Here is a 25,689-nt window from a genome sequence, read left to right on the forward strand (position 1 = left end):
TATGTTTTTTTTACTTTTGAAAATCAGAAATAAATGCAAGCCTTTTTTGGCTCGTAAAATGTAACAGGGGTGTAGTTCATGTTTATTTTAATTCCGCTTGGGTTTTTTTCCCTTTCTTTTTGGGTCTTGTAAAATGCACCGATGGAGTTGTTAGTCCATCCGTCCATTTTCTAATCCATTTATCCTCACAAGGGTTGTGGGCGTGCTGGAACCTCTCCCGCTGTCTTCGGGCAGAAGGCGGGGGACATCATGAACTGGTTGCCAGCCAATCGCAGGGCACACAAATACGAACAACCATCCATGCTCACACTCACACCTAGGGACAATTTAGAGTGTTCAATCAGCCTGCCATGCATGTTTTTGGAATGTGGGAGGAAACCGGAGTACCCAGACAAAACCCACATCGGCACGGGGAGGACATGCAAACTCCACACAGGAAGGCCAGAGCCGGAATCGAAACCCGCACCTCTGCACTGTGATGCGGACATACTAACCAGTCGTCCACAGTGCCGCCCATCGTTAGTTCGGTGCTTTTTCGTCCCCACCACCCTCTCTCTCTTTATGTTTAAATAAACATTCATTCATTTCTAAAAAAATGTCCTAAATTGCCTGCAAATATGTGGAAACATAAACATCTTACAGCATCAGGAGCACCTGGACAATGCGATCAATACATGAGTTTGTGTTTACAAATAGTGTATAATAATACTCTAGTCAGGTTTGATGGACTGTCTGCGAGGTATTAATTAACATGCTTTTGCCTACATGAGTCTCAAAAGAGCACGATAGAGGCACAATAACCATATTGTTGCATTAATAAATTTTTGATGGTGTCAATCACAAGTGAGCACCGTATTCTAATCCTCGTAGCGGCGCCACTTTTTATGCACCTATTGCATCCAGTCGTGTTCAGGTGTGTATTTTTGCGCGGATATTATCAGGGAGCAGAAATGTGTCAAGAAATTCTTTGCAGGTCAGCGCAAGGAAGATTATCATTAATCGCCGCACAAGTATTGCATTGCAAACAATCTGAGCAATGGTGCTGTTTTGCTATTCAGGTTAATTTCAAACGTATCACGTTAGAATATTTGGTATATTTTAGAGCCACAGAGTGCACACAAAGAGGTCTGCAACTAAGGAGGTTGTTAAATGTCCCCCATGTAAATCAACTGAATTGTACTTTTCCCTTTTCTATCCCCCAGCCATTGATGTGTGTGGGATGCCCGTGTGCATAGGTTTCCGTGCATGTGTGTTGAGTTTCGTGCCTCTCCTGCAATGAGTCTGCTTGAATGGATGACATGATTTGAAAGCAAGTCTGCTCCTCTGATCAGGTCCGTCAGTCTGGGTAGATGAGGAATCCGGAGAAGGTGCTGTACTTGTTTGTGTTGCCCCCGTGGACCTTTCCGCCGTCCAGCTGCACGCAGACCTCATCCCCCACGTCCAAATGCAAGATCACACTGTTGGAGGCGTAGTCGTAGTTCTGATCAGCGTCCTGAGCGATTGCGCTAGCTCGTACCTGTCACCCGCAAAGGACACACACATTCAATCAACAGTTAGATTACGGCGGTAACTGAGCATACAGTATGTGCTGAGGAATTCATCACTTTTTCAACAGCCCTGCGCACTGAGCGCCTTCTTAAAATGAACCCCACATCAATCTTCTCTCGCCTTTTTGCTCACGTTCAATTTTTATTAAGCACTCTCAAACGACCCACTCATATGTGAGTATGACATCGCGGCCTTCTGGGATCAACAGCCAACGCGGAGAAACAGACGGACAGCTCGATCACCTGTGACCCACCCCCCAAAGGTGGACTCAGCACACGGACGCTCTTCCTTGTATTGATCCGCTGTGGCAGGGGCTGGCGGGTGGAGATCTGATTGCGATTTGGAGATAAGTGACATTGGGAGGAGGAGCGGAGGTGGCGGCAAAGCAGAGGAGAGCAGCAGCATCACTATATTGACCTGTTGCTTATGATTCTGTAGTCCTGCTCGATATGCGGAATATTGAGTGGTTCGGTACTAAAGCCAGACAGCTTTCCCTTTGCATGCCATGTGCGAGTTGCGGCTTATTGACCCACAGGCAGTGGATCTTTACTTGTTTGCTAACACATTTAATTGGGTCGACTCTTTCTCAATGTTTAAGTACACGTGCCGAGATTAAGGGGGAAACTGGATTTCTCTGTTGGTGTGCTATCTGGGCAACAAAAATAAATAAAAATACTCTTGCTTTATACGACACATCAGAGTCCACGGAATCTGCTTCCTCTAAAGGAATGCATCTTGGTGGAGTTCAGGAGGTATTCAAAGTACGTGACGTGGGAAAAGCTTTGCCAGAAGGGGGAAGTTGAAGCTCCTTGTCACAGGGCATTCTGCCAGACACTCCCAGAAAACCCTCACAAGTCTGCCAGGTCGAACTTGGCATCTTCCCTCACCATCTGAGGCAACTCCCCACCGCATTATTAAATCAGAATGCTGCTTGGACTGGTGGGGGTGCATAGAACATTTTTTGGGAAAGAAAATTTGGTTTGGGTATTGTCGTTTACTTGATTTTTCTTGTAATCTTGCACTCAACAAATACTCCTTATACGTATTTTGAAAAACCTCATACTAAAACTAATGAAAACTATACTAAAATGTATACATTATTGAAACCAAAAATAACCAACAAATCGGTTTTAAAACCGAATCTTCGACAATAGTTGAATTGAAAACACAAAAGTCAAAATGAAACCAAAAACTAACTGTAATGCAAAATCAAAATCCTGGTGGTTGGTAACAAAGTTCTTGAATTCATGAAAGCATTTCATTTCAAACGTCTTCCACCCATGCAGGACGCTTCAATAGTTCTGCTGTCGCAGCCGCAGTCACTGGACTTGTGTCAGCCATCAGTGGCCTTGTGTCTCGCTCAGTGTCCGTCCACGTCGGGAACAGTCAATCTCTGCCACCGCTCAAATGAGCCGAACACAACTCCGTGACAGCTGCGGAATATGATCTGCAACCAAACTACCACCATGTCATCACTATCACTTGTCACCTTTCTCCCTAACGAACGTGCATCCATTTGGAAGCAGTCGCCCCGCAACAGAGCCTGAATTCTTTTCACCAAGATATTATTCTCCCTTCAGCCATTTTCTTTTCATTCAAATGTATTGTTCACCATCTATCTTCCACAATGTCAAGTTCTAGTGTGTGGACAGTAGTTGCAGACCTCTTGAAACAAGAAGCTGCATTCCACATCCAGCATTTGGGAGAGCAGTAGTTAAACTTGCTCCTTGTTCGATCTCAGACACATTGTTTTGAGGAGCAGTGAAGTCAGACTCTCCGGGGGCTGAACAGACCTGCAAACCTTTCTACAATCTTCTTGTATTCTTACCACACGCTCCCGCTTGCTATTGCAATAATGATACAAATAAATTAGGCCAGAAATGCAATGACAAATAAACTACAATGACAACATATACAGAACAGTACTCTGTCCATTTTGTTCATGTAATGTTGGAGCTTGGAGATTCTGTTTGTTTGTTGCTAGTTCAGCACTTACTATATCTCCCAAATGTGGTACAATACCAATGTGCCTGAGGACAGACAACCAATCACATACAGAAGGTGTGTCTGACGTGGAGTCACACATTTGCTTTGCCCTATTACTTTGAGTTTCAGGAGCTGACCATGTTTTGGTTTTCTATCAAACCTATAACATTAGTATAGTGGTTGCCTATGTGTCGCTTTAGAACACTCCATTAGAAAAAAAAAGTAATGCGACCAATGTAGCAGCCTTATCAGCTTCGTGCTAATGCTAGTTTAGTAATACTGTCACTGCGATTTTGCTGTTTTGGATATACAGTATGTTCTCTGTGACTATTTATCACAACGACCCAATTTTATGCCAATATGAATTTCCACGTTAGAGACTCGGAGGGGAGGAATTAGTCAAGCGAGGCTACATACAAATCTTGCTAACAGTTTGACCCCCCCGCCCCCCTCACCCCCAGCTGTCCGGGTTTTTTTTTTCATTCCTACAACTAAAAACTATAATGCAATACAGTACTTCTTTATTTGTTTCGTGGTCATTTAAGGCAAAAAAGGTTTCTTCTTGCTCACACTGCGTCATGCAGGCCATTATATCCCCAAATATCAAAACGAGCCAGTACACGTTCAACGAAGGTACTGTATTTAAATAGTCACTATGATGCTCAAGAATTTCTCCCGCAATCCGTTTACTCAGTCATGAATAAATTTTACACGCTGTTGTTGTGCTTGACGTGTTTCGTGACAGCCAATATCACATTTGCATCTTTGGCTGTGGCTGACAGTGATGCTGCGGTGCTGACGTCCTATGTCAACCCGCTCATCATTTTGGGCCAAGCGGAGTTAGACAGGGCCACACTTTCACCCCAGTAGGTGGTCAAGATCGGAAGTCAACAGAGGTGTTTGATATGGATGAAGGACACAAGCTGATCCAGAACACTGTGTTGATCCCCAAGCAAGGTGTAGGGTACAAAGCTTGCGGCAGGGACTCCTATCGGGCTTGCCAATGGCAGTCTGCGCCGAGCCCTTTCATTACAGGCTCTCCAGTAAACCCATCGGGAGCAGTCGGGAACCACGGGTGAGGAGGGGGTATACGGCTCAAGCCGCATTGTCGTTTTGTATACAATCAAAGTCCCTGAGTTGAAAGAAAGGAAAGTATACAAGAAGAACAAGGGTCTGAGGGAAGGGGAGGGGATGTCCAGTGTCACGGACTGATCAAGCAAGGCTATTTTGTGAGACCAGAGCGATGTGGGGCAATAAGAAGTCTTGTTTTCATCTGCGGCGCTGCGCTCCACGGGTAATAAAACTGACAGGATTCATTCACTGTGATATACTGACCTCTTAGAGCGGAGACAATAGAAAAGTCGCTGTTAAACTTACCAAAGGGACCACAGCACATGGGAAGACGCATGAGAGGGGCTCAAGTGTGGGCTTCACTTTAGTGTGCGTGTGTGTGTGTGTGTGTGTGTGTGTGTGTGTGTGTGTGCGCGTGTGCGTGTGTGTATGTGTATGTGTATGTGTATGTGTGTGCGTGCGTGCGTGCGTGCCTAAATTGAATATTTATTGAACAGATCGTCCTTCTCCTCAGGGATCCTGACGACAAGCGTCTATAACATGAACCACATCCTGGATTGCTATTACCTGCCACTTGTTGTCATGCTTCATAATAGACAGCAAGATTGCCTTGGACATACAGATGCACAGCAAGACAGGGAACTATAGCATGCACGTGCGCAGACAATTTTGCGGCTAGGTGCTCAAGCACCACCATACAAGGGATACCTATTGCCAAAATTATTCACCTAATTAAAAACAAAAAAAAAATACTAAAATAATAATGAAAATTTAAAAATATAAAAAAATAATTACTTAACTTAAGTCTTACTTTGTGTTAACACAGTCAACCGTTAATGAACCTATTTACAAAGGAAATGGAAAAAGTCTACACACCCCAAATAGTGGAGGCTTGTCTGTACTGGGGCACAATTCTCCCAAGATACCTCTCAGATATCAAAACACTTTTAAGGACAATTGATGACAGAGAGGGTATTTTTGAAAATGTTTTAAATATTTATGAATTTGAAAAAAAAGCTGGTGGAGAGGGCGCTCTTCACAGTCATGCAAAAAGGGCTGTGCCGGAGCCCCACTTAGGGTCTATCTGTACTGTATCTGTGCCTGAAATACTGTATAGTGAATAGTACGTGTTAATATACATGGCGGGTTTTTCCTCTCATATGACGAACTCTTGGACCTTACTTTAAGGTTGATGAGATTTCACCTGTCTCATATCTTTGGAGAAGTTCCTACAGGTCGCAGCAAGTGTTGACATTTTAACACCACTTGACCTTTTAAAAGCTGCCATGACAGGTGAGAAAACTGCAGAAAGGTCTGCTCATTTGCAACACTTGTTGGTGTCATTATTACAGATTCTTAGGACGTCATTCTGTGACTTTACATTTGTCGGCGACAGTTAGGGACCACTGCCAATGTAATGCAATTCATTACTCAACATTATCACAGTATGGCCGTATCTTAACTGATTCATCCTTCATTTCGAATAGAAAAAAAATCTGAATTTTTTTTTAATCCAGACAGCACGGTGGGACTAGTGGTTAGAACATGCCACTTTTCCCCAGGTACTTCCTTCCGCATCACAAAATCTTGAAGAATCTAAAATGTACCCTGTCCATTGTCTTAAGCCCCCGACCACTACCTTTACCTGACCTACCCAATTGTCTTGTATTGAGACATAGCTACTTTGTGAACATCAGACTATTTGTATTTTTTGGACGCCAATTAGCATTTTGTTTACACATTGTGGCCACAATTGAATCCCCTACACCAGGAGTGTCAAACATACGGCCCATGGGCCGGAACCGTCCCCAAGGAGGTTTGATCAGGCCCGCAGGATAATTTAAAAATGAAAAAAAAAAATGCATAAAAGACATACAATGAATATTTTTAATAAGATGCAGTTCATCGATTATCCGCGAGGGGCACCTTGTTTTGTCTTTATTTTGTCAAATGTAGGCAGGGATGACATTTTGATTTTATATGCACATGTGTAAATGGTAAAAATCATTTCTTTATAAATCTTGTTTATTCTTAAAATGCATGACTATATTTTTCAATACCAATTACTTGTTAAAGTTTTGTGCCTTTGTACAATCAGTGGGATCAGTTGCAATGCATATACAGGTATGTGAATGATAAAAGTAAATTGCACATTTTTCTAAGGAAATCTAAAGTGTTTCATGAAAAAGACATAAATGTCAATATTTTCCTCATGTTCTTGTGCTGCACTATACCAAAACAAAGGAAAGACATGATATGTTGGTTATTTTTAGCAGAGTATGGTATAATTTGAATGGTCTGGCCCACTTGACATCTACACATCCGTATGCGGCCCGCAATGTGAAAATGAGTTTGACACTCTTGCCCTACACCGACTTTATAGTATGGGATGATGTTTTGATTAAAAATTGTTTTGGTTACTCGCAGATTCAGGAAAAACCAAAGCTGCAGTCTGGCCCACAATGACATTTTGCAGACAAGAAAACACCTTCAGGCAGGCTTAGGAGAGACCTTCTCCTAAACTGACTGGCCGTCCACTTGGGAGTATTTAGCGTTTTCTTTTTCTTCAGGGCACAAATCATATTAAAATCTGTCTTCCAGCTAAAGCAAAGCAACTGCTCGGGGTGAAATCAACATTATTTCATGACATTGCCCAGCAGTTTGATTGTATCATGTCACGACCATGGTAGCTGCTGAAGCAAGACCCGTGCTCTTCAATCACAAATCCCCAGACTTTGAATCCCCGTCAAGCTGCAATGATTTGCGGAAGTTAGATTAAGGTGTGAGCATGTCGGGCTCACAGAGTGAGGATTTAAGGAATTTAATAGCTATTGGATCTCTGGGAATCCCATGGAAGCCCTGCCGCAGTCAGCACATGCTCCTACGATGTGGGCATCACATTACCAACCTCTTGTTATACACACACACACGCACACACACGCACGCACGCACACACACACACACGCACGCGCACACACGCACACAATCACACACGCACACACGCACGCACACACGCACGCACACACATGCACACACAGGACTCTTGAGGCCTGAGTAGGTTTTTGTTCAGAGTACTGTAATTAATAACCATAACTATAAAACAAAAACAAACAGAAATGTATTTCTTTTTCATCAGTGAGTGATTTTATTGAATAGTTTTATGCTAATGGCCTACACCTTGCCCAATTTATGGGAAAGTGAAGCACAATTGAGTCGGACTCATAACGCAGCCTGTTCTCTAAGAAATAATAAAATAGAAGTAAGCCATTCCATGGCCAAATAGACTCCATTTACATGCAGTCAATAGTCATTAACCCTTTTAAAACCCAAACGTTGGCAGTATTTGAGCTTTTAAAGGTCATGCAAGTGCACGCGATAACGGAAATATGCTCTTATTTGGATTTTTAAAACCCCGAATAAGACCTTTTCTATTGTGCTATGCAAACAGAATCGGGTTACCTTCTTCGAATGAGCCATTGGTTTGTGTTCTGCAAGGAAGCAAATACGGGAATGTATGCGCGGCACCCTCATCAGAGTGACTGTAAGTTGAATACATTGATTTCTCTGTGGCGTTTTCATTGTATTTTTCTGTCTCTACAGCGAAAATGACACAGCGTGTTGACAGGCACTAATATACGTAGGTATAAATCCGTCCGTCTGGCATGCAACTCGCCAGAAATATACAAACCAGTCACTGATAGTGGAGTGACACACTCGCCTGATTTGTCTGTGGGCAGTGCGGGATGGGTTCTTACTCAGTGACTGTGTGGATGGTCGTTTGTCTCCATATGTGCCCTGCGACTGGCCGGTGACCAGTTCAGGTTGTCTTAGCCTTCCGCCCGATGTCAGAGGGGACAGGCTCCAGCGACTCCCCACGACGCTCTTCAGGATAAGCGGGATTGGAAAGAAATGGAGATAAACAACCTCCGAGACGCAGCACAGCTGTTGTTTTAGCCGGAAAATTTGCTAGTATGCGGACGTTGTATCGGTCTGTCGTGGTGAAGAAGGAGCTGAGCCAAAGGGCGAAGCTCTCAATTTACCGGTCGATCTACGTTCCAACCCTCATCTATGGTCACGAGCTATGGGTCGTGACCGAAAGAACGAGATCCCGGATACAAGCGGCCGAAATGAGTTTTCTCCGCAGGGTGTCCGGGCTCTCCCTTAGAGATAAGGTGAGAAGCTCGGTCATCCGGGAGGGGCTCGGAGTCGAGCCGCTTCTCCTCCACATCGAGAGGAGCCAGATGAGGTGGCTTGGGCATCTGATTCGGATGCCTCCTGAACGCCTCCCTGGTGAGGTGTTCCGGGCATGTCCCACCGGGAGGAGACCCCGAGGAAGACCCAGGACACGCTGGAGAGACTATGTCACCCAGCTGGCCTGGGAACGCCTCGGGATCCCCCGGGGAGAGCTGGAAGAAGTAGCTAGGGAGAGGGAAGTCTGGGCTTCCCTGCTAAAGCTGTTGCCCCCGCGACCCGGCCCCGGATAAGCGGTAGAAGATGGATGGATGGATGAATTTGCTAGTATAGCTCTGATGTCACTCCGTCTCAAAGACCAAACTCTGTTTCTCGAAAGAAATGAAAACTAGTTGGTCATTAATTATTAGAACCAAGAAAAATCAGAATCCGAATACCAGATTCTTCTATTAGAATCTTCAGTAGGCTAGCTGAACCCCCAAATATTGGACAGCTGCAATATTGGACAGTTAGAGATTAGCGCCAGTCGTCATATGGTTACGCCATGCTGAGCAATGATTTTGTTGCTCCTTCCTATTTTGCTCCCTCGGGACTCTCTGTACTGATCACCTTTTTCTGGACAGATGATTTTGATTTGGGTCTAGTTGTGTCTGCCGCTGAATATTTGGGTACAGTACATCCATTTCCGATGTTCAACAAGCAGGATCACTTCATCAATTTGTCAAATCAAAGCATTGCCTGTGCCAGTAGCTACATTTTTGAAATCGCATTAGTTTGGATGATGGGAAAAAAAATCAAAATATGATGGAGCGCAACAGGAAACAGAATGAGGTTTTCCTTTTGGCCATCCAGTACAAGTGCACAGGGCAGAACACTTTTCCGTCATCCCGTGGCCAACCTTGACGACTTGCCGAGACGTGCCGAGCTCGTGTCCATTGGTCATCCTGCCTAATCTCATCCTGGCCTTCGTTGTCAGCCTCCCCAATGGCTTGTCTCGCGGCCTACTGTCTCCACACTTCCATCAAGTCATCCATCTTCGTCTGCCTCACTCCGCATTTTCGCATCAACTCACTTTTCTTCTTTTTCCCTCCCTTCCAGAAACTCCAAGTGGAAATCTCACCCTGTGCTTGTCATTTCGAGGCGCTGGTACTTTGTATTTCATTCATTGTCAGTCACTGTCTGTCAAGATATGAAGGTTAGAATCTAAACAGAACGGGTGCAGGAGAGGATTTTTCTTTGTTTAAGGATGGACAAGCTACAAATGAAATCTGACCAAATTTGACGGTTAACCCCCCCCCCCCCCCCCCCCCCCACGGATTGTTTGATTCTACTGTCTGTAATGCAACTTGCCAAATATGGTGTCCATTTTGTAAACCCAAGCCGCCACCTCCGGCGCCCATTTGCCTGCAGGCTTTACTAACTCCACAACCGATCAAGTATTTACCAGCTTTGACTGCACCTCACACCATCTGCTGGCTTTCAGTCAAGCCCTCTTAGGCAAGCGCTCTATTCACGGAAGCGTTTAAAGAGACCACATGACGGGTGTCAGAGGTCCTCGGTGAGGTTTAATAATTGAGTTGAATGAAAATATAATTAATGAAGAAGCAATTGAACAAGTGGCGGAAGAGGGGCGGGGGGGTATTTACAGCAGGAAAGAAAGTATCGTGGGTGTTGAGAGGATTTCATCCAATATGTTTCAATCATTTAGCAGGTGAAGTTGACTTGAATGACAATTCTGGACATTAGACAGGTCACCTGACAGATATTTGCCTTTGTGTTCAAGTGCATTTCATATCAAAATGATGACGAGGAGAAATGATTCCCAATTTTTTCTATTACTGCAATAGGTCAGACTCACAAGAATGGTATTTATGAGGACATGGCGCTGTGCATGTTTCAATCACGACTTTGATATTGAGTAAAAGTGCTTGCATGACGAATGCTTGGACAAAAAAATGGGTTGCTTGAATTTTCGAATGGCAGTATAGTGAATACAAGTGATATCCTGACTCTTTTTCTCTCTCACACCACCAAACACCACTCCACCCTCCTCCACCCACACATCGCTCTCAAGCTTTAATTAGTATCTGGGGAATGCAGGAGTGGATGAGTGGAGTGTCAATTTTGCATTCATTATTCATTTATAGCTGAGGTGTCAACTGACTGGACCACCGAGTGATGGACGCTCTTTCGGTGCTCTTTTGCACTCGTGTTTAGCCAATAATCAAGCTGGATGTGTGATCCTCTCTAATTAGACTGTTCCATTTTGTGACGGCTGCGTTGTGCCACTCGTCATTCAGCTGCAGCGCCCGTGCAAAGGTAAATATGGGTGGCAGGCAGGCGACTTCACACTGCAGGGTTCCCCCTTTAGTGAGGAAGACGCCAACTCTTTCATTAGTCATCTGTCACGTGGACACCTGCTAAGTGAAGTGTGCTCTGAATGGGAAGAGTTCAATGTTGTTGGCGAACAGGAGTCAGTGATAGGTAGTGTTAACCACATCTTCAATTAGGTCACTGATGGTGGAAGGGTGTGTGCGGCTGACTTTTGTACGGGCAGTGTAGGAATCATTGCAGCCCAGTGTGTGAGTGTCTGTGTGTGTGTGTGTGTGTGTGTGTGTGTTTGTCACTATGTGCCCTCTGGTTGACTGGTGTAACGGGAAAAATCATATTTGGTTTTCTTTTAGTGGCTCTGGTGTGTTTCAATAATGAATTGTGACTGTTGGTTTAATTAGAAAACACAAAAGGTAAAGTCTGTCTGCTTCAGAACAATAATAAAAGGCGAAGTTGTGAAGGCGAAGCATGCATTTCCATGACAGTATCTTGTAAATGTATTAATGGGCTCCTCCCTCTAAATTGTGGGCTTTGGTAAGATGGAGGATTTTAAAAAGGGAAAGTAATCATTAAACAGACACAACAGCCTCAAAAGACATCGGCCCACAAGGCATCTGACAGCTCTGCCCGACGAACAGTCCACCTTGGATGGATGGATTGTCCACATGCTTCCACATAGCCACAAACACACGCACGCACACAGACACACACACACACACGCACATATTTACTCACCAGTCCATTTTTCTTCAGGTCCGCCCACATGCTGGTGCCATCACCCCCTCTCATGAGCACATGGTAGGTGAAAAAGTAGATGCCAGGCAACGGGCAAGTGAACTTGCCCGTGCTGGGCTCGTAGTAGTTGCCCACGTTGGTTACCACGTCATCAAATTTCAGTACTTCGCTCCCCTCATGCTGCTTGCGAAGCCCTGCATAAAAGGCAATTTTGGGAGTGTAGAGTGAGGGAGAATAGCCACCAGGTCCGGGACCTGGTGGACCTTGCGGTCCCGGCTTGCCTGGTTCCCCAGGGGGCCCACGTGCTCCCGGGGGGCCAGGTATCCCCGGGGGTCCCCGGATGCCGGACCTGATCTTCTTCCCAGAGTAATCCTGGGGTGGCGGAGACACCGCTGCTAATTCTTGGCCTGGCTGCGAGGTGGTGTAGGGATCACAGACCATCCGGCAGCTTCCGAGCATCTCGTAATGGCTCCCCTCAGTTCCCGTGTTTCCTCCTTTGGTTGTGTGGACCAACAGGGGAATGGCCACCAGTAAAATGAGTACCATAGCTACACCTACGGCCGCGCCAATCACACGCTTCCTGCGGCTGAGGCGCGAAGCAGCCAGTGTCAAAAAGTCCTCCTCCCCCTTGACTCCAATGGTGCTCGCCAGGGTGAAGCCTCTCAGGGGACCAGCACGGTGTGAAAATGTACAAGAGGACGTGAGCAAGAGGGAGGGAAGTCTATAAGTGGGACAAGTGTATTGAGAGATGAGAGAGGCAATATGGCAGACAGCCAGAGGGACACAAGCAGATGAAAAGCTCCAAGAAAAACGATGACGCTGTCCAGGGGCAATAAAAACAAACAAAAAAAGATCCCCAAGTCTGTGATTAAAAAGATAAGAACGATGAAGCTTGACCACTGTGGCGTTCGAGATCATAAATATTTGGGCCAAACAACAATTCTACCCAAAACATCGTTTAAAAGGAGCTTTGATCCGGTTTTAATTTTAAATTTCAAACCTCTTCAAATCAAAGATCAAAATCAAAGACAAATCATAGTTATCTAAGTGAGTGCTGCCAAATTCCCCTTAATAGGGAGGGCGATCCAATTTTTCTTAGATGTTGCTCACACAGACAGCTGTCATTCAAGAAGCCCTGATAAAGATTGTCGCTCGGCCATGTTACACGAGTGAGTGATTCTTTTCTTCCTCACACCATCGTCTTGTTTGTCCTTTCCGATAGAGCTTTGGGACTCTTCCTCCTCTGTATTGGCACTGACGGGAGAAAATGATGCACAATTGAAACTGAACCGTACAAAATCAGAAGTAAAATGATCCATCTACTATAACACATGTTTTCAAATCAGATTTTGAGCAATTCAAACACATGGTAATAATTCTTTTTGTAAAAATCATTCATGGCTTGTGACATAAATATTTCAAATTCATCGGAGCAATGCCTTCCTCTGTTTACTCACACATTTGAGATGGGAGGAAAAGAAAAGGCTGCTCACCGTCACTCCTTGGGAATCCCCGCGTGTATTTAAGACAATCAGTCCCCTCTTCAATGCCAAATGTTCCGTGCACAAGGATCTCAGGTAGCGCCAAATCTTTAGGTGTGTGTGTCAAAGGTAGGAGAGATGGACATTGACACCAGGATGATGTCAGAAGGCAGCACACCACAGAAAAGTGGCACTTTTTTCTTGTTTTAGGTCGGTCCAAAATAGTGGTGCTGCAGATGTCCACCGTAACACTGGACTGCTGCACATTTGCGTTTGGAGACACACCTGTTAGCTCTCTCTCTCTCTCTCTCTCTCTCTCTGCCTCCCTTTCACAGTAAGTCGATCCAAAATATGGCCCAGGGTTGCATTCAGCCTTTTTTGTAATTGTCTTACAGCATATTCTGGAAATAAAATCATACTGTCTCAGAACATTCTTTAACAAAGGATGATTTGGGCTGCCCATGTAATGGAGAGGAAAAGCTGATCAATTTGACAAATCTTGGTATTATTATTCAAATATTGGTTCACCAAATGAATTCATCCTGAATTTAAGTTCCTGTGCCAGAACCCTTTTTTTCTGAAATAAATTAAAGCACACATTTTTGTACTGTCTTTTATTTTGGGTTGGGAGGAGGAGCGCGCCATATAAGATAAGATAAGATAAGATAAGATATCCTTTATGTGTCCCACACTGGGGAAATTTACAGCCTCCAGCAGCAAGAATGTAGGTAGAAAGAAGAAAGAAGAAAAAAACAACAAACACCGTTCAATTAAGTGCAATATAAACACAAAATGGATAAATCGCAGTGCTATTTACAATTGTCTTTCACATCATTTAATTATTATTATTATTATTATTATTATTATTATTGTTGTTGTTGTTGTTGTTGTTATTATTTTTATTCATCAGCCTGACAGCAGTCGGTAGGAACGAGCGTCGGTATCTCTCCTTCTTGCAGCGCGGGTGTAACAGTCTCTGGCTGAAGGAGCTACCAAGTGCTGTCAGGGCGGGCTGGAGGGGGTGGGAGGGACTGGCCATCATAGCTTTTAGCTTAGTTAGCATCCTTCTGTTGCCCACCTCCTCCAGAGTGTCAAGGGAGCAACCCACGACAGAACTGGCCTTCCTGACCAGTCGCTCCAGTCTCTTTCTGTGCCGGGCTGATATGCTGCCTGACCAGCAGACAATGCCATCATGGATGGCCGAGGCCACCACCGAGTTATAGAACGTCTTAAGGAGTGACCCCTGAACCCCAAAAGACCTCAGTTTCCTGAGTAGGAAGAGTCGGCTCTGTCCTTTCCTAATCAGGGTGTCCGTGTTTGTAGACCAGTCCAGTTTGTTGTTCAGAAGAACACCTAGGTACTTGTAGGAGGTCACCCTCTCTATGTCCATACCCTGGATGTTATTAATGTCTGATTGAAAGGGGGTCAGTTGTACTCGCCACTGTCACATTGACTATTGATAATCTTTCGTCTCAGGGAAATCTGGATCTGATTTGAACTCATATAATTTCCATAGTATCCCGTACCACCTGTGTGACAGGCTCAATCCTGTCTTTAAAGTTTAATGGTGACACATTGGGAGTAGTGCGGACAGGCTACATACAGTATTGATAACTCTTCCTTCGTCCCTCTGATATATGCTGACCACTGCTGGCAATATGGGGATCATCTAAATGGATCCCTGCAAAAATGGAGGTCTGGATGATCACTCCCTGTCCCCGCACGTTGGGTCGGATGTAGCCAGGAATTGGGCTTGAAGATTTGGTTTTTCCATTGGGAAATGTTGGTTCACGCAAGCCGTTCATCTCAGTTTAGGGCTCAGTCCATGCAGCTGTCTAGACAGCAGCGAATCCCAACTGTAGTAATGAGGGATCAGCAGCGGTGCCCTGGGAAATGATCCAACTGGCCTTCATTTGGATAACGTTTATTCATGACTACAGTGATTTTGTTGTTGTTGTTTTTTCATCTATGTCAGCAACCTATTGTGACAGGCGGAGCGATGAAATGTTTTTCTCTTGGAGGGCATAAGGTACAATAAACTTCTTGCCGCTCATAACAGAGAAGAATTCATGGCTTCACGCGAGTTACCATTAAATACACTGTAAAGAATTTCGCTTTAAGATAACATTAAAATCTTCGCAGCAGGGTCACCAGTATTTGACTTTTATTTTACAATGCACCTTCTCTAATTAATTTGAACAGTATAGGACTGTATTTTGCATGACATTACTTGATTATTTTTTTATTCATTGATGATTATACACCGCATCCACTGTTGATGATTTTAAGATAAGATATCCTTTATTCGTCCCACACTGGGGAAATTTACAGTATTCTACTGTATTTTGGAGTGCAGTAGAGGATAATTGTATTGTGGTATTTTTCCTGGACATGCCAGTTTAGATATTAAATCTGCTATTTAATAGTAAGAATGCGTCAGATTTACATTCCAATTTTCTGCGACATGCTCAAAGTGTCCCACAGTGAATATTTATTTACTCACACTTTCACACTCTGGTTGGTCCTGGTTGAGCCCAAAATGCGCTCTACTGTAGTTGCTGTGATTTGCCGATTTGTCTTACTGTTTATTGTGCATGTTAAATTGCTCCATGTACAGCACTTTGTATGCAGCGATGGCTGTTTGAAAGTGCTCTATAATGACTGTTGACTTGACTTGACTTGACTTGACTGTGTGGCAGGGGGCAGATCATCATTGCCAACAGAGGCAATATGCGCACAATTGGATTTTTAGAGCCTCTTCAAATATTACTGAGGTGATTAATATTGAAATACGTGCATGTCTCTCAACTGTCTGTCTCCCTTTCTTCTCCTTCCTCCCTGTGACTTCATTGCTATGATATTCATTGTGTTGACACAGTGCCTCGCTGCTATTGCTTTATTATGAGACCGGCTGCTGCACGGGACTCCGTTCTCCCCATAAACCATACACGGAGTCACAGGAGGATAAGTAGTGGGCCGCTTGAGTTGTTACCCGGTTTAGTGATTAATTTCACCTATTAAGATGTACATAGTAAATCTCTGTCTTTTGTGCAGATGCATCATTTTTGTTCTAGCTACTCTACCCTCCGTGTAAACAAGTAAGGGGAGAACCAGGAACTTATTTATGGCCACATTAGTCACATTTTATTTCTCTTCCGCTTCGGCCGCTTAGTCCGCATGCTTTCCGATACTAATTCTTCAAATCCCCCGCCCACAGCAACATTAAATAACTCCACGCTTTTAATGCGTAACATTTAGGAATTGCCTTGCACAAAATAAATCCATTGTGTCTTGCAAGCGGGCAGAGTAATGGCCCCCGTTGAGGGGTTTAGTTGTCTGATGCAGGTGCATTTGTCCGTCACGTAATAAGAAGGAGCAACACATATTGATTACCAGCTCGGATGGATGAAGACACAGTATGCCAGGGAGGCACATCACCACCACAGGGCCGTCACTGCTAAACTTGGCACCGTTCACATGTTCCACAGCTTACGCTGACAGGAATCCTGCCATCAAACTGCTCGTCTTTGCTATGTAGATGGCCCCCTTGGAAATCCATTTAGAAGTCATTGGGGGAGGGCAGCGATGAAGTGGCATTACGGGGTCAGTCTTGCAGGTATGCCACATCATCTGCAGGAAGCATACACAGGAGGCAACACACCGGTGCCGCTCTTGTCTGGTTAAGCGGCAAATGAACTGAGTTCCTGCGGGAGAGTTTGAACACCCCAACACATCAACATTCATCTCTTACGTTAAGACCTGATTAGGTTCTCTATCCCGGAATACATCTTCATTCACACATTCTATTAAATTGCTTGCTGTTAAAACAACAGTCCTCTCTGCCTTACGTTACTTACTCTGCTCACCATGCATACCACTACCTGCCCTCTCCATTCCAGCAATTTTATCAATCTCTTTGCTCCCAAAGTCTTCAATACTTTTGGGCGATCTTGTATTCAATTTTCCATCCCAAACAATAATGGAGGACTCTGCAGCAAATAAGAATCTCACCTCAGTCATCCCCAATGTCATTGTTTAAAAAAATTGGTCAGGGATGCTGTACATGATTGCCGTACCGTGTTTTCAGCCTCTTTTGAAGCTTTTGTTCACCTTGTGCGATGATACAATGTATTTTGTAGCTACATCACACTCAACAATTTGTTGCTGTTAACGTGCTGTGCTTGACTTTGTCTGCTGCCAGGTTGGCATGGCAAATGAGAATCTGTTCTCAATAGTCTTACCTGGGGAAATAAAGATGAAATAAAAACAAACAAACAAAAAATCTCAAGGCAATAGAACATGCTTCTCACTTACCGGAGACACAAGTGAAGATGAAAGCAAGCAGCAAGGGAAGGTCACTACACTGAAGCCCAGGGAAAGCATTGCCAGGGAGGAAACTCACGATTTCCGTCACTCATCAGTGAGAAAGGATTTATCGTGCAAATGATGAAAGTGATACTCATTCCTTTTTCTGCAACTGGATGTTTTTCTTCCTTTGTTTAACATGGCTGTGAGTTTGAAGTGGTGAATGTCATATTTTGGTGCAAACCTCAACAATTAAAAGCTGAAAGTCTTGGCTTCAATCCGATCGTGACTGTTGTACAATATTCCAAATCCCCTTGTGTTTATAAAGGAAACATTTAAAAAAAAAACCTCAGAGTCACTGTACGAATAATTCTGGACCAGTGACTCAGTTTGACTCTATTGTGACGTGGCTTCACCCCCAAACGCGACTCGGGCAAAGATGTTGGCGCCCACGTTAGGAAAGTAACGGGGCGTGTGTGGTGTGTTGCTGCCGTGCATTCTTTTCTCTCTGACTTTACAGTAAGTGCACATTTGCAAGCAGCGTATGCAAAGGTGTGCGCATGTGCATCCCGGCGCTGTGCTGTTCCATTAAGCTCTGATTATGGGGCCTGATGCGGAGTGGCATGTTTAGATTGAGTTGCACAGCCACCCTAATTTGCTCTATTAATAACAAGCCTTCATACTGCTTTCCTGAACCACATTTATTAATCACAATTTGTCATCTGTCCAGGGCTCCACCCTCTGCCTCTTTCCTTACATGTTGCCCTCCCTCCCTTGATCTGTGTTTTTCTCCACCTCCTCCTCCTTCCAACAGAGCCGTTTATCCACTGCATGCAACCGCCAGTCTCATAGCTCACGGGGATGGTCCAGTTTACCAAAGCATTTTCTCATTCCTTCATGGTGTGATATCCGAAGTTGGTGCACTTATTGCGCGACAGATATAATTCAAATATCGAAACACAGCAACAAGTTGGGTAAAGATTGAGCTGCGAATACATGGTGGAACAGTGTAGTTCAACCAAAATAGTCTGGAATCTATGCAGAGTATGCCGCAAAAGTCAGTTAAACGCGCCATCAAATGTGATGGTCACAAATCCTGGGGCGTTCCCAGTATAACCGAGAGACGGTCTCTTATGTGTCCTGGGTCTTCCGCTTCCATGTGGGACGGGGCTGCAGCACCTCAACAGGGAGGCATGCAGACCACATCCAAGCTGGCTGCCCCAGCCGCCTCATCTGGCTCTTCTTGAGGCGCAGGAGCAGCGGCTCTGCCCTAAGTCCCTCCCGGTGGCACCGAGCTCCTCAGCCTGTCTCAAACGGAGAGCCCCAACACCCTTTGAAGGAAACTCCTTTCACAGCTTATATCCACCATCCTGTGCTTTTAGTCACGACCTCTAGCTTGTGACAAGAGGTTGAGGGTGGGAACATAGATTTATTAGTAAATCGAGAGCTTGGCCATTAGGTCGTCTCCCTCCTCACCACGACCGACCAATGCGCCCGCATCACTGGTGCAATCTGCCTGTCAAACTCCAATCCACTCTTCCATCACATTATCAGCCGCAAGAGCGCAGGATACTTTGAACTCCTCCATTTGGGACATGAATTCATTCTCAACTTGAAGAGGGAATTCCAGCCTTTTCTAATAGACGACCGTGGTCGCAGATTTGTAGGTACTGAGTCTCATCTCAAAAACATTGCATTCCGTAGCGAGCGGCTCCAGCAAGATTGCAGATTGGGGGAAAGACACCCGCTGTAGCGACATAATACTGCAGCCACCAAATTGGTCAGCCTCAAAGCCTTTGCTGCAGCTAAAAATTTTGTCCAAAAAGCTCATGAAGAGAATCGGTGACAAACTGCAATCTTGGCAAAGTCCAAAATGTATTGTAAACGATTCCGATGTGCACGCAGTGCAGAAACGGCCCATGTCAGAGGATCTGGTACCCCATACTCCAGGCCGGAGCACTCCACACAAGGACTATTCTAGTGGGATACATGACCCCAGTGGTCATGCGCTCAAAAATTTGGATAAATCCTTGAACGTTTGCTTCATCACCTGGCTGTTTCTTTCATGAAAAATAATAATCTACACGAAAAGAATATCTAAGGGCTTTGCATAGATGCACAAATGGAGTGTCCCTAGTTTAAAGGTGAAGAAGTGTCAAAGTGGCCCTTGTATGCCTCGATTATTCTGAATGCAACAGTGGGAGGAAAAAGGTTCAGGCACCTCTGATATATTGTATGTGATTGCTGTTGTTTACATTTTTTGTGTGCACTACATTCCTTGTGTTTGTGTAGACACGAGTGTGTCTGTATCATTGACTACTGTATTTCGATGTGGTTGCCCTTTCATTGACTGCTCGGCTACATTTTTATTTTTAATTGGGCCTGCTGCTGAGCTAAGGAAGGTACACGTGTTTGTTTTTCCTTGCGCTGCAATTGCACACTTCCAAATCCAGCCTTCAAATGTACCCATTTCGGATTAGCTCCCAGTCCTTCCACCTCCAAGTCAGAAGTAAGCATGCTACTTTGCGTGTTGTTGGGTAAACGCGATTTTTCATGTGCAAATGTCAGTCAGTCTGCTCACAGCAATCACGGGTTCGGCTCCTCCCGAGATGCGGGTCTCGAAACGCAGTTTGAATAATTTAGCAGCTCTGTGCCACCTTGCTTTGGGGTCGCAACCTTCCAAAGTGATGACGGAAAGATGTTGGGTGATTCCCCGTCCTCACTCCCTCTGCTCACTGCCATTGCTGCTTATTTGCCGTCCCTGATTCGGAACAGACAAAGCAGAGAGCCACCGCTGGGTAGTAAAAATCATTGGTGCTGAATAAATGGTGTCAGAAAGCAGAACACAAGCGAGCAAGGACTTTTGGAGTCATCTGGTCCTAATTCCCTGTTGTGCTCCACTGTGGCATGAACACGCACTGCACAGGTGATCAGACGCGGACAAAAGGCAGCTTCACAGGAGGACAGGTTGAGAAGTGGCACGCAGCGGGAACACATGGGCCTATATCAGAGTGCTGTCGCCGTTCATGTATAAACGGTATGTAGAATTTGACAAAATGATCCTTAATATGCCCAACAGCTTTCACAGAAAGCAGAGAGTCATGAAGGACACCATAGAAATCAATCTGCTCTTCCATTCAGACCACCAAACATTTTGATCACTCAGATGGAGACCCAGCATGCAGAGCACTTATCTGCCGTGCTCTGCATGCGGCTCCTCTGACAGCAACGAGACGAGAATGAATGGTCGGCCCGAGTCGACACACCGAGACATGTGTTGTCGTTGCAGTCGGGCTCAAGTCTGCCCTTCTCCTTGAATATACTCTTTGACATGAAAAGTAGATGGCGATTTTGGTGAATCGGATCGTGGCTCGGGCAAATACATTCTGAGATCCGTGGACATGCGTGGTGGATGCCGTCATGTTGCATTCATAAATGAACAACAGCCTGCATCAGTCCCTGTCACAAATTGTGGGAATCGATTAATTGAAATGATTATTGTTATTACTATTATTATCGTCATGTAATATTGTAGTTTTAAAATCACCATTTTGAAAGGGGGTGAGTGGTCACGTTGACATTGTCACTAATGGTGAGTCACAATGCGTCATGATAGCAACTTCACGTGTTCTCCCTTGTAAAACAAGTAGTACTGTGACAACGTCAGTGGCGAAAACTACATCCAAATGAGTGAACTGTGTCACCGCTGATGCATTTTGACCTCATGCCATGGGAATGCATGACAAGGGCAGGCGGACCCAAGGGAGGACATGAAAAATCCCTCTGAATTCTACAGCGTGATTCTTGGGTGATTTATGGTTGCCGGCCGTCGGGACCAGCGTGATAAACAGTGCCGAGTGAGAATTACACTTTCTCATTTTCTTGCTGCCTATTGATCTACCTTTTGCTTGCCGGACCAGCCCTTCTCATCCCTCTGCCTCCTTTGTCCTTGCTCTGTGCTGTGACTGACCCCTTAGGGGTGTCCGAGAAAGACCACTATCGAAGACAACAACGGTGTATAAATCACGCTTATGCTGTCTCTCGGTTGATTTACCCAGAAAGCTGTACGCATTCCATTCATTGTCGTTAATGTTGTTGTTCACAAGTCAGCAGAGGTATAGTGGTTTCCTGACGTGGAAAAAAACGTCCGAGGGGCACCAAAGAGGCCCACATAACCAGATCATGAGACTGCCGCTCTAGCCGTGCTGCCCGTGTGCTTTTCTCTGTCAGAGCAAATAGAGTTAAGATGAAAGCTTGCACATATTGTGAGTCTGAAGTGAAAACAAAGTGCCTTGGAGACACTTTGGATGGAGGTAGGCGGATGGCGAGATGAAGTAAGCTGAAACGCCAGAAGGATCGTTTCGATAAAGAGTTTGTCTGACAAATCCGTCTGGGTAGGAAAAGACAGCAACAGGTGGCCAAGTGAAAAAGAATCTTCTCAGAATAAAACAGTATTCAAAGGTCATTGGATAGAAGTTGCAGCAAGCACCAAAGCATGCAGTCTTTTTCTTTTAGTCATGCGGGCCAACATTTGATTTTACCAGCCATCAGTTTAGTGACCAACCCTGCCGCAGCGACGCGTTCATGTTCATTCATTTGCTTTGAGTTGGACGATGTTTTGGAGCCACCTCTCACCGCTCGAAGGAATTTGCTGCATCTCCCCCTCGTCTCTCCCCGAGGTTGACCACCATTAATAAGGCAACATTGTTTATCACGGTTAATCAAGCAAAATGTTCTATCTGGGAAGAGTGTTTTAGCATTTTTCTAACGTTGTGGTCGTGAAAATTGGCTTTTTCTGTCGCAAGTAAGATTTACTCTTGATCTCATCTGCACTTGGACTCGGTGGGTTAGACGACAACCCCGCAATGGGTGGGCTAGACCGTTGTCGGGGTTCGGTTCCTACTCACAGACACTGTAAATGTGAGTATTTCCTTAAATAATGCAAACCGGTCCAGCTTTTAAAACAAGAGAAGAATGGAGGTGAATACAGAGACCGCTCCAAGAAGGGACTCCGGCATGCCGTCAGCTCCTCTGCGACCATGAAGTGGCCGAGCAGATGAAAATGAATGAATTGGTGAGTTTCACAAAGTAAACCTTGTGCCATGTTCTGCTTTTTATCCAGACCAAGTGTGTAAACAGACTTAGTAAGAATGAAAGTGTGGAGGAGAGCGTCCTTTGGAATGAAATGCTTGGATATTCACCTCGTGTCAGGCGTCAAGAAGAAACAAAGAAGTTTGACCCAAAGTTTTGGGGTTTTTTCTCCACTTTATATTTTGGGTCATGTCTTCCCTTAAGAGCTTTGTTTTATGGCGCAAAGAATTCCCTCAATTCCTCCTGATATTCCCCCACTGCATAATGTTTCTGACTGACTGATAAGACATCAGAAATTGACTTCTTTGTGTAAATGCAGTCTGAATAATTCATATAGGACTGACAGTCGAGGGGTGGAAGGGTGGGGGAGACAGAGAGAAGAGAGGAGAAGGGTGGATCACATTTTAGAAATCAGCCCGTTAGCCCTCTGATCATGAATAATTGATCTGAACTGATTAAAATTTGCAATGAATACCTAACCTCCTCGACAGCTCAAGTGCCACACCTGTGTTTACTCTCTCTTTTCTCCTCAAACGCCCAATCACATTTTCCACAAACAACATTTGATTGTGTTATGTGGGAGAATTGAAGGCTGGGTTTACACTACACAAGTGATGGTTCCAACACAAGATGTGAATGGGAATGCCAATGTGACCCCAATATGTAAACTGACAGATGGCATCGACCCGGCATATCGTTCAATATCGTTCAAATAGGACACTCTCCAAACAACAAAAATAAACATGTTGAAGAACACAATTATACAATAAGCGCTGGTTCGCGCGTACGCCTTACAGCGCAGAGGCGCAGGGTTCGATTCTGGCTCCTGTGTGGGGTTTGCATATTCTCCCCGTGAATGCGGGGGGTTTCTGCGGGCGCTCCGGTTTCCTCCCCTGGATTACAAAATGGAGGGATGGATAAACCATTTAGGTAGACTAGACCATTTCATGATGCGAGTTATGCTGAGCCTTTCTTCATTCAGGATACTGGGGACAAGAGTCAGTTCGACTAAACTGGGCATGTCCAAACTATGGCCTCTGGGTCATTTACAGCCTGCCTTCCATGTTTTAGAGGTCCCATGCATATATCAGATAAAAATTATAAAAGTGTAGCTGTTGATCTTCGCAAAAGATCTGCGATCCCTAGGCTCAAAGGTGCGGATCAAACCGTCGCCAATTCCTAGTGGATCGCAGTGAAGTCCGTAAGGGAGCCTCCACGCCGAATTGACGGGACTTTCCATCACTGGAGAGTTGGTGCGAAGTGGTAATGACCTTCGGGTCAGCAAAATCCCATGGGACCGCGTCCGGCGGTATACAAATCCACCGCAGTCTTGGCGTTAAGCGCCTAGCAAGGCGGCGGACCGGATCCCCAAGCCGACCATCCACCTTGGGTTATGAAGGAATGCCCACCCTTCAAAATAAAACACAGGGCCCGGCGCACCCTCGGTCCAACCTTGGGTGCTGCAGACCTCCTGGACCACCACCGTCGGCCACCGCGCTGCCGTGGACCCTGGCCACGGGGTCGAAGTGCGGGGGCGGGGTTGCGACCCGTCCCCCTCCCTCACGCCACATAGCCCCCAGGATGGCGATTTCTCCCCCCTACCCCTCCTGCCCCCTCAACCCGTGTCCCCCTTCTCCCGATCCCCTTCACCTCAAGAAGTCCGGCGGCGATGGCGCGGGGCGTCGGGGACAGGCTCAGATGAGGGCCCACGTCCCTAGTTCCACAACCACACGTCAGCGGCCGTGGCACGATGGTTGCTCCCCTTGCGAACTGGTGATGGTGCACGGGAGAGGCAGCGACCACGGTGGCGGAGCAGGACTCTTTAGTCGTAGCGCTGCTCCCCTCAATCCGAGGAAGGGCCAATAAAAGGCGGCCTAAACACGCCCATCACCGCCACCGATCTGCTGGAGACCCGCCTCCAGCAGATTCATCCTTCATGCGGGCGAAACAAATACAAATACAATAACCGGACTGCTTTCCTGGAAATCGGCGCTTGGAATGTACGAACCCTGATGGACAACGCAAGAGCAAATAGACCGGAGCGGAGGACTGCCCTCATCGCCCTTGAGATTCAGAAGCTCGGCCTGGACATTGTTGCCCTCTCCGAGACCCGTCTCCCTGGTGCCGGGCAGATCGAGGAGCCTCGGCACGGCTACACCTTCTTCTGGAGTGGACGAGCTGTGGAGGAGAGAAGAATTCACGGTGTAGGGTTCTGCATTAAGTCACATCTGGTTAGGGATCACAACATCATCCCCGTAAGAACTTCTGAGAGACTCATGTCCATCACTCTACCTCTATGTCAATCCCAATCCCTTGTGATCATCAGCGCCTATGCACCTACCCTGGACGCCTCGGAGGAGGCGAAGGAGTCCTTCTATGCCGCGCTGCGTGGCCTGATCCTCCGCGTCAACCCCCGGGATAAGCTCTTGGTTCTGGGGGATTTCAAGGCGCGGGTGGGCCGGGACCATCAGCTTTGGGGAGGGATTCTGGGGAAGGAAGGCGTTGGCAACTGCAACGAAAATGGAGAACTACTCCTTGGTCTCTGCGCAGAGACGGAAATGGTAATAACCAACACACTGTTTCGGATGGCCAACAAGCACAAGACCACCTGGCAACATCCAAGATCCGGCCACTGGCACCTGTTCGATTACGTCCTTACCCGCATCTGCGACCGAGCGGACGTCATGGTCACAAGGGCAATCCGCTCCATGGATGACGGATGGTCCGATCACAGGCTGGTAGCCTCAAGACTTAGGCTAAAGATCGCGCCTGCGAAAAGAAGGAAGAAGATCCCCAAGAGGATACATTTCAATGTTGGGCTGCAGAGGAATCCCGAAGTCCTCGAACAGTACCAGACGTCCCTCGCGGACAAACTGGACACTCAACCTCGGACCCTTCCTGCCACTGTCCACTCAGACTGGGAGCACTTGAAAACTGCGCTCACCAAATC

The 25,689-nt window shown here is 45.8% G+C and overlaps 2 protein-coding genes across 2 annotated transcripts; one reads left to right on the plus strand and one right to left on the minus strand.

Moving 5' to 3' along the window:
• Positions 1 to 1,324: 1,324 nt before the first annotated feature.
• c1ql4a (complement component 1, q subcomponent-like 4) lies at positions 1,325 to 12,653 on the minus strand. The gene is made up of 2 exons (XM_052058465.1): positions 11,863 to 12,653; positions 1,325 to 1,516 (listed from the first exon to the last, which is right to left on the minus strand). The coding sequence occupies exons 1-2, from the start codon at positions 12,406 to 12,408 to the stop codon at positions 1,337 to 1,339; spliced, it is 726 nt and encodes a 241-aa protein (XP_051914425.1). The 5' UTR covers positions 12,409 to 12,653; the 3' UTR covers positions 1,325 to 1,336.
• A 9,969-nt stretch (positions 12,654 to 22,622) lies between these two features.
• On the plus strand, positions 22,623 to 25,384 carry LOC127596236 (craniofacial development protein 2-like; the record flags this gene model as incomplete). Its single annotated transcript, XM_052058489.1, has 2 exons — positions 22,623 to 22,628; positions 24,782 to 25,384. Coding segments are annotated over exons 1-2 (609 nt in total), but the record flags the coding sequence as incomplete, so codon positions are not given.
• Between the last annotated feature and the right edge of the window lie 305 nt (positions 25,385 to 25,689).

Source organism: Hippocampus zosterae, chromosome 2 (assembly GCF_025434085.1).
Source record: "Hippocampus zosterae strain Florida chromosome 2, ASM2543408v3, whole genome shotgun sequence".
Classification (NCBI taxonomy): domain Eukaryota; kingdom Metazoa; phylum Chordata; class Actinopteri; order Syngnathiformes; family Syngnathidae; genus Hippocampus; species Hippocampus zosterae.

Coding starts and splice junctions, on each gene's coding strand:
- c1ql4a (XM_052058465.1), bottom strand. CDS start 12,408: ATGGTACTCATTTTACTGGTGGCCATTCCCCTGTTGGTCCACACAACC. Junction 1,517..11,862: donor ACCTGAAGAAAAATGGACTG/GTGAGTAAATAT, acceptor TGCGGGTGACAG/GTACGAGCTAGCGCAATCGC.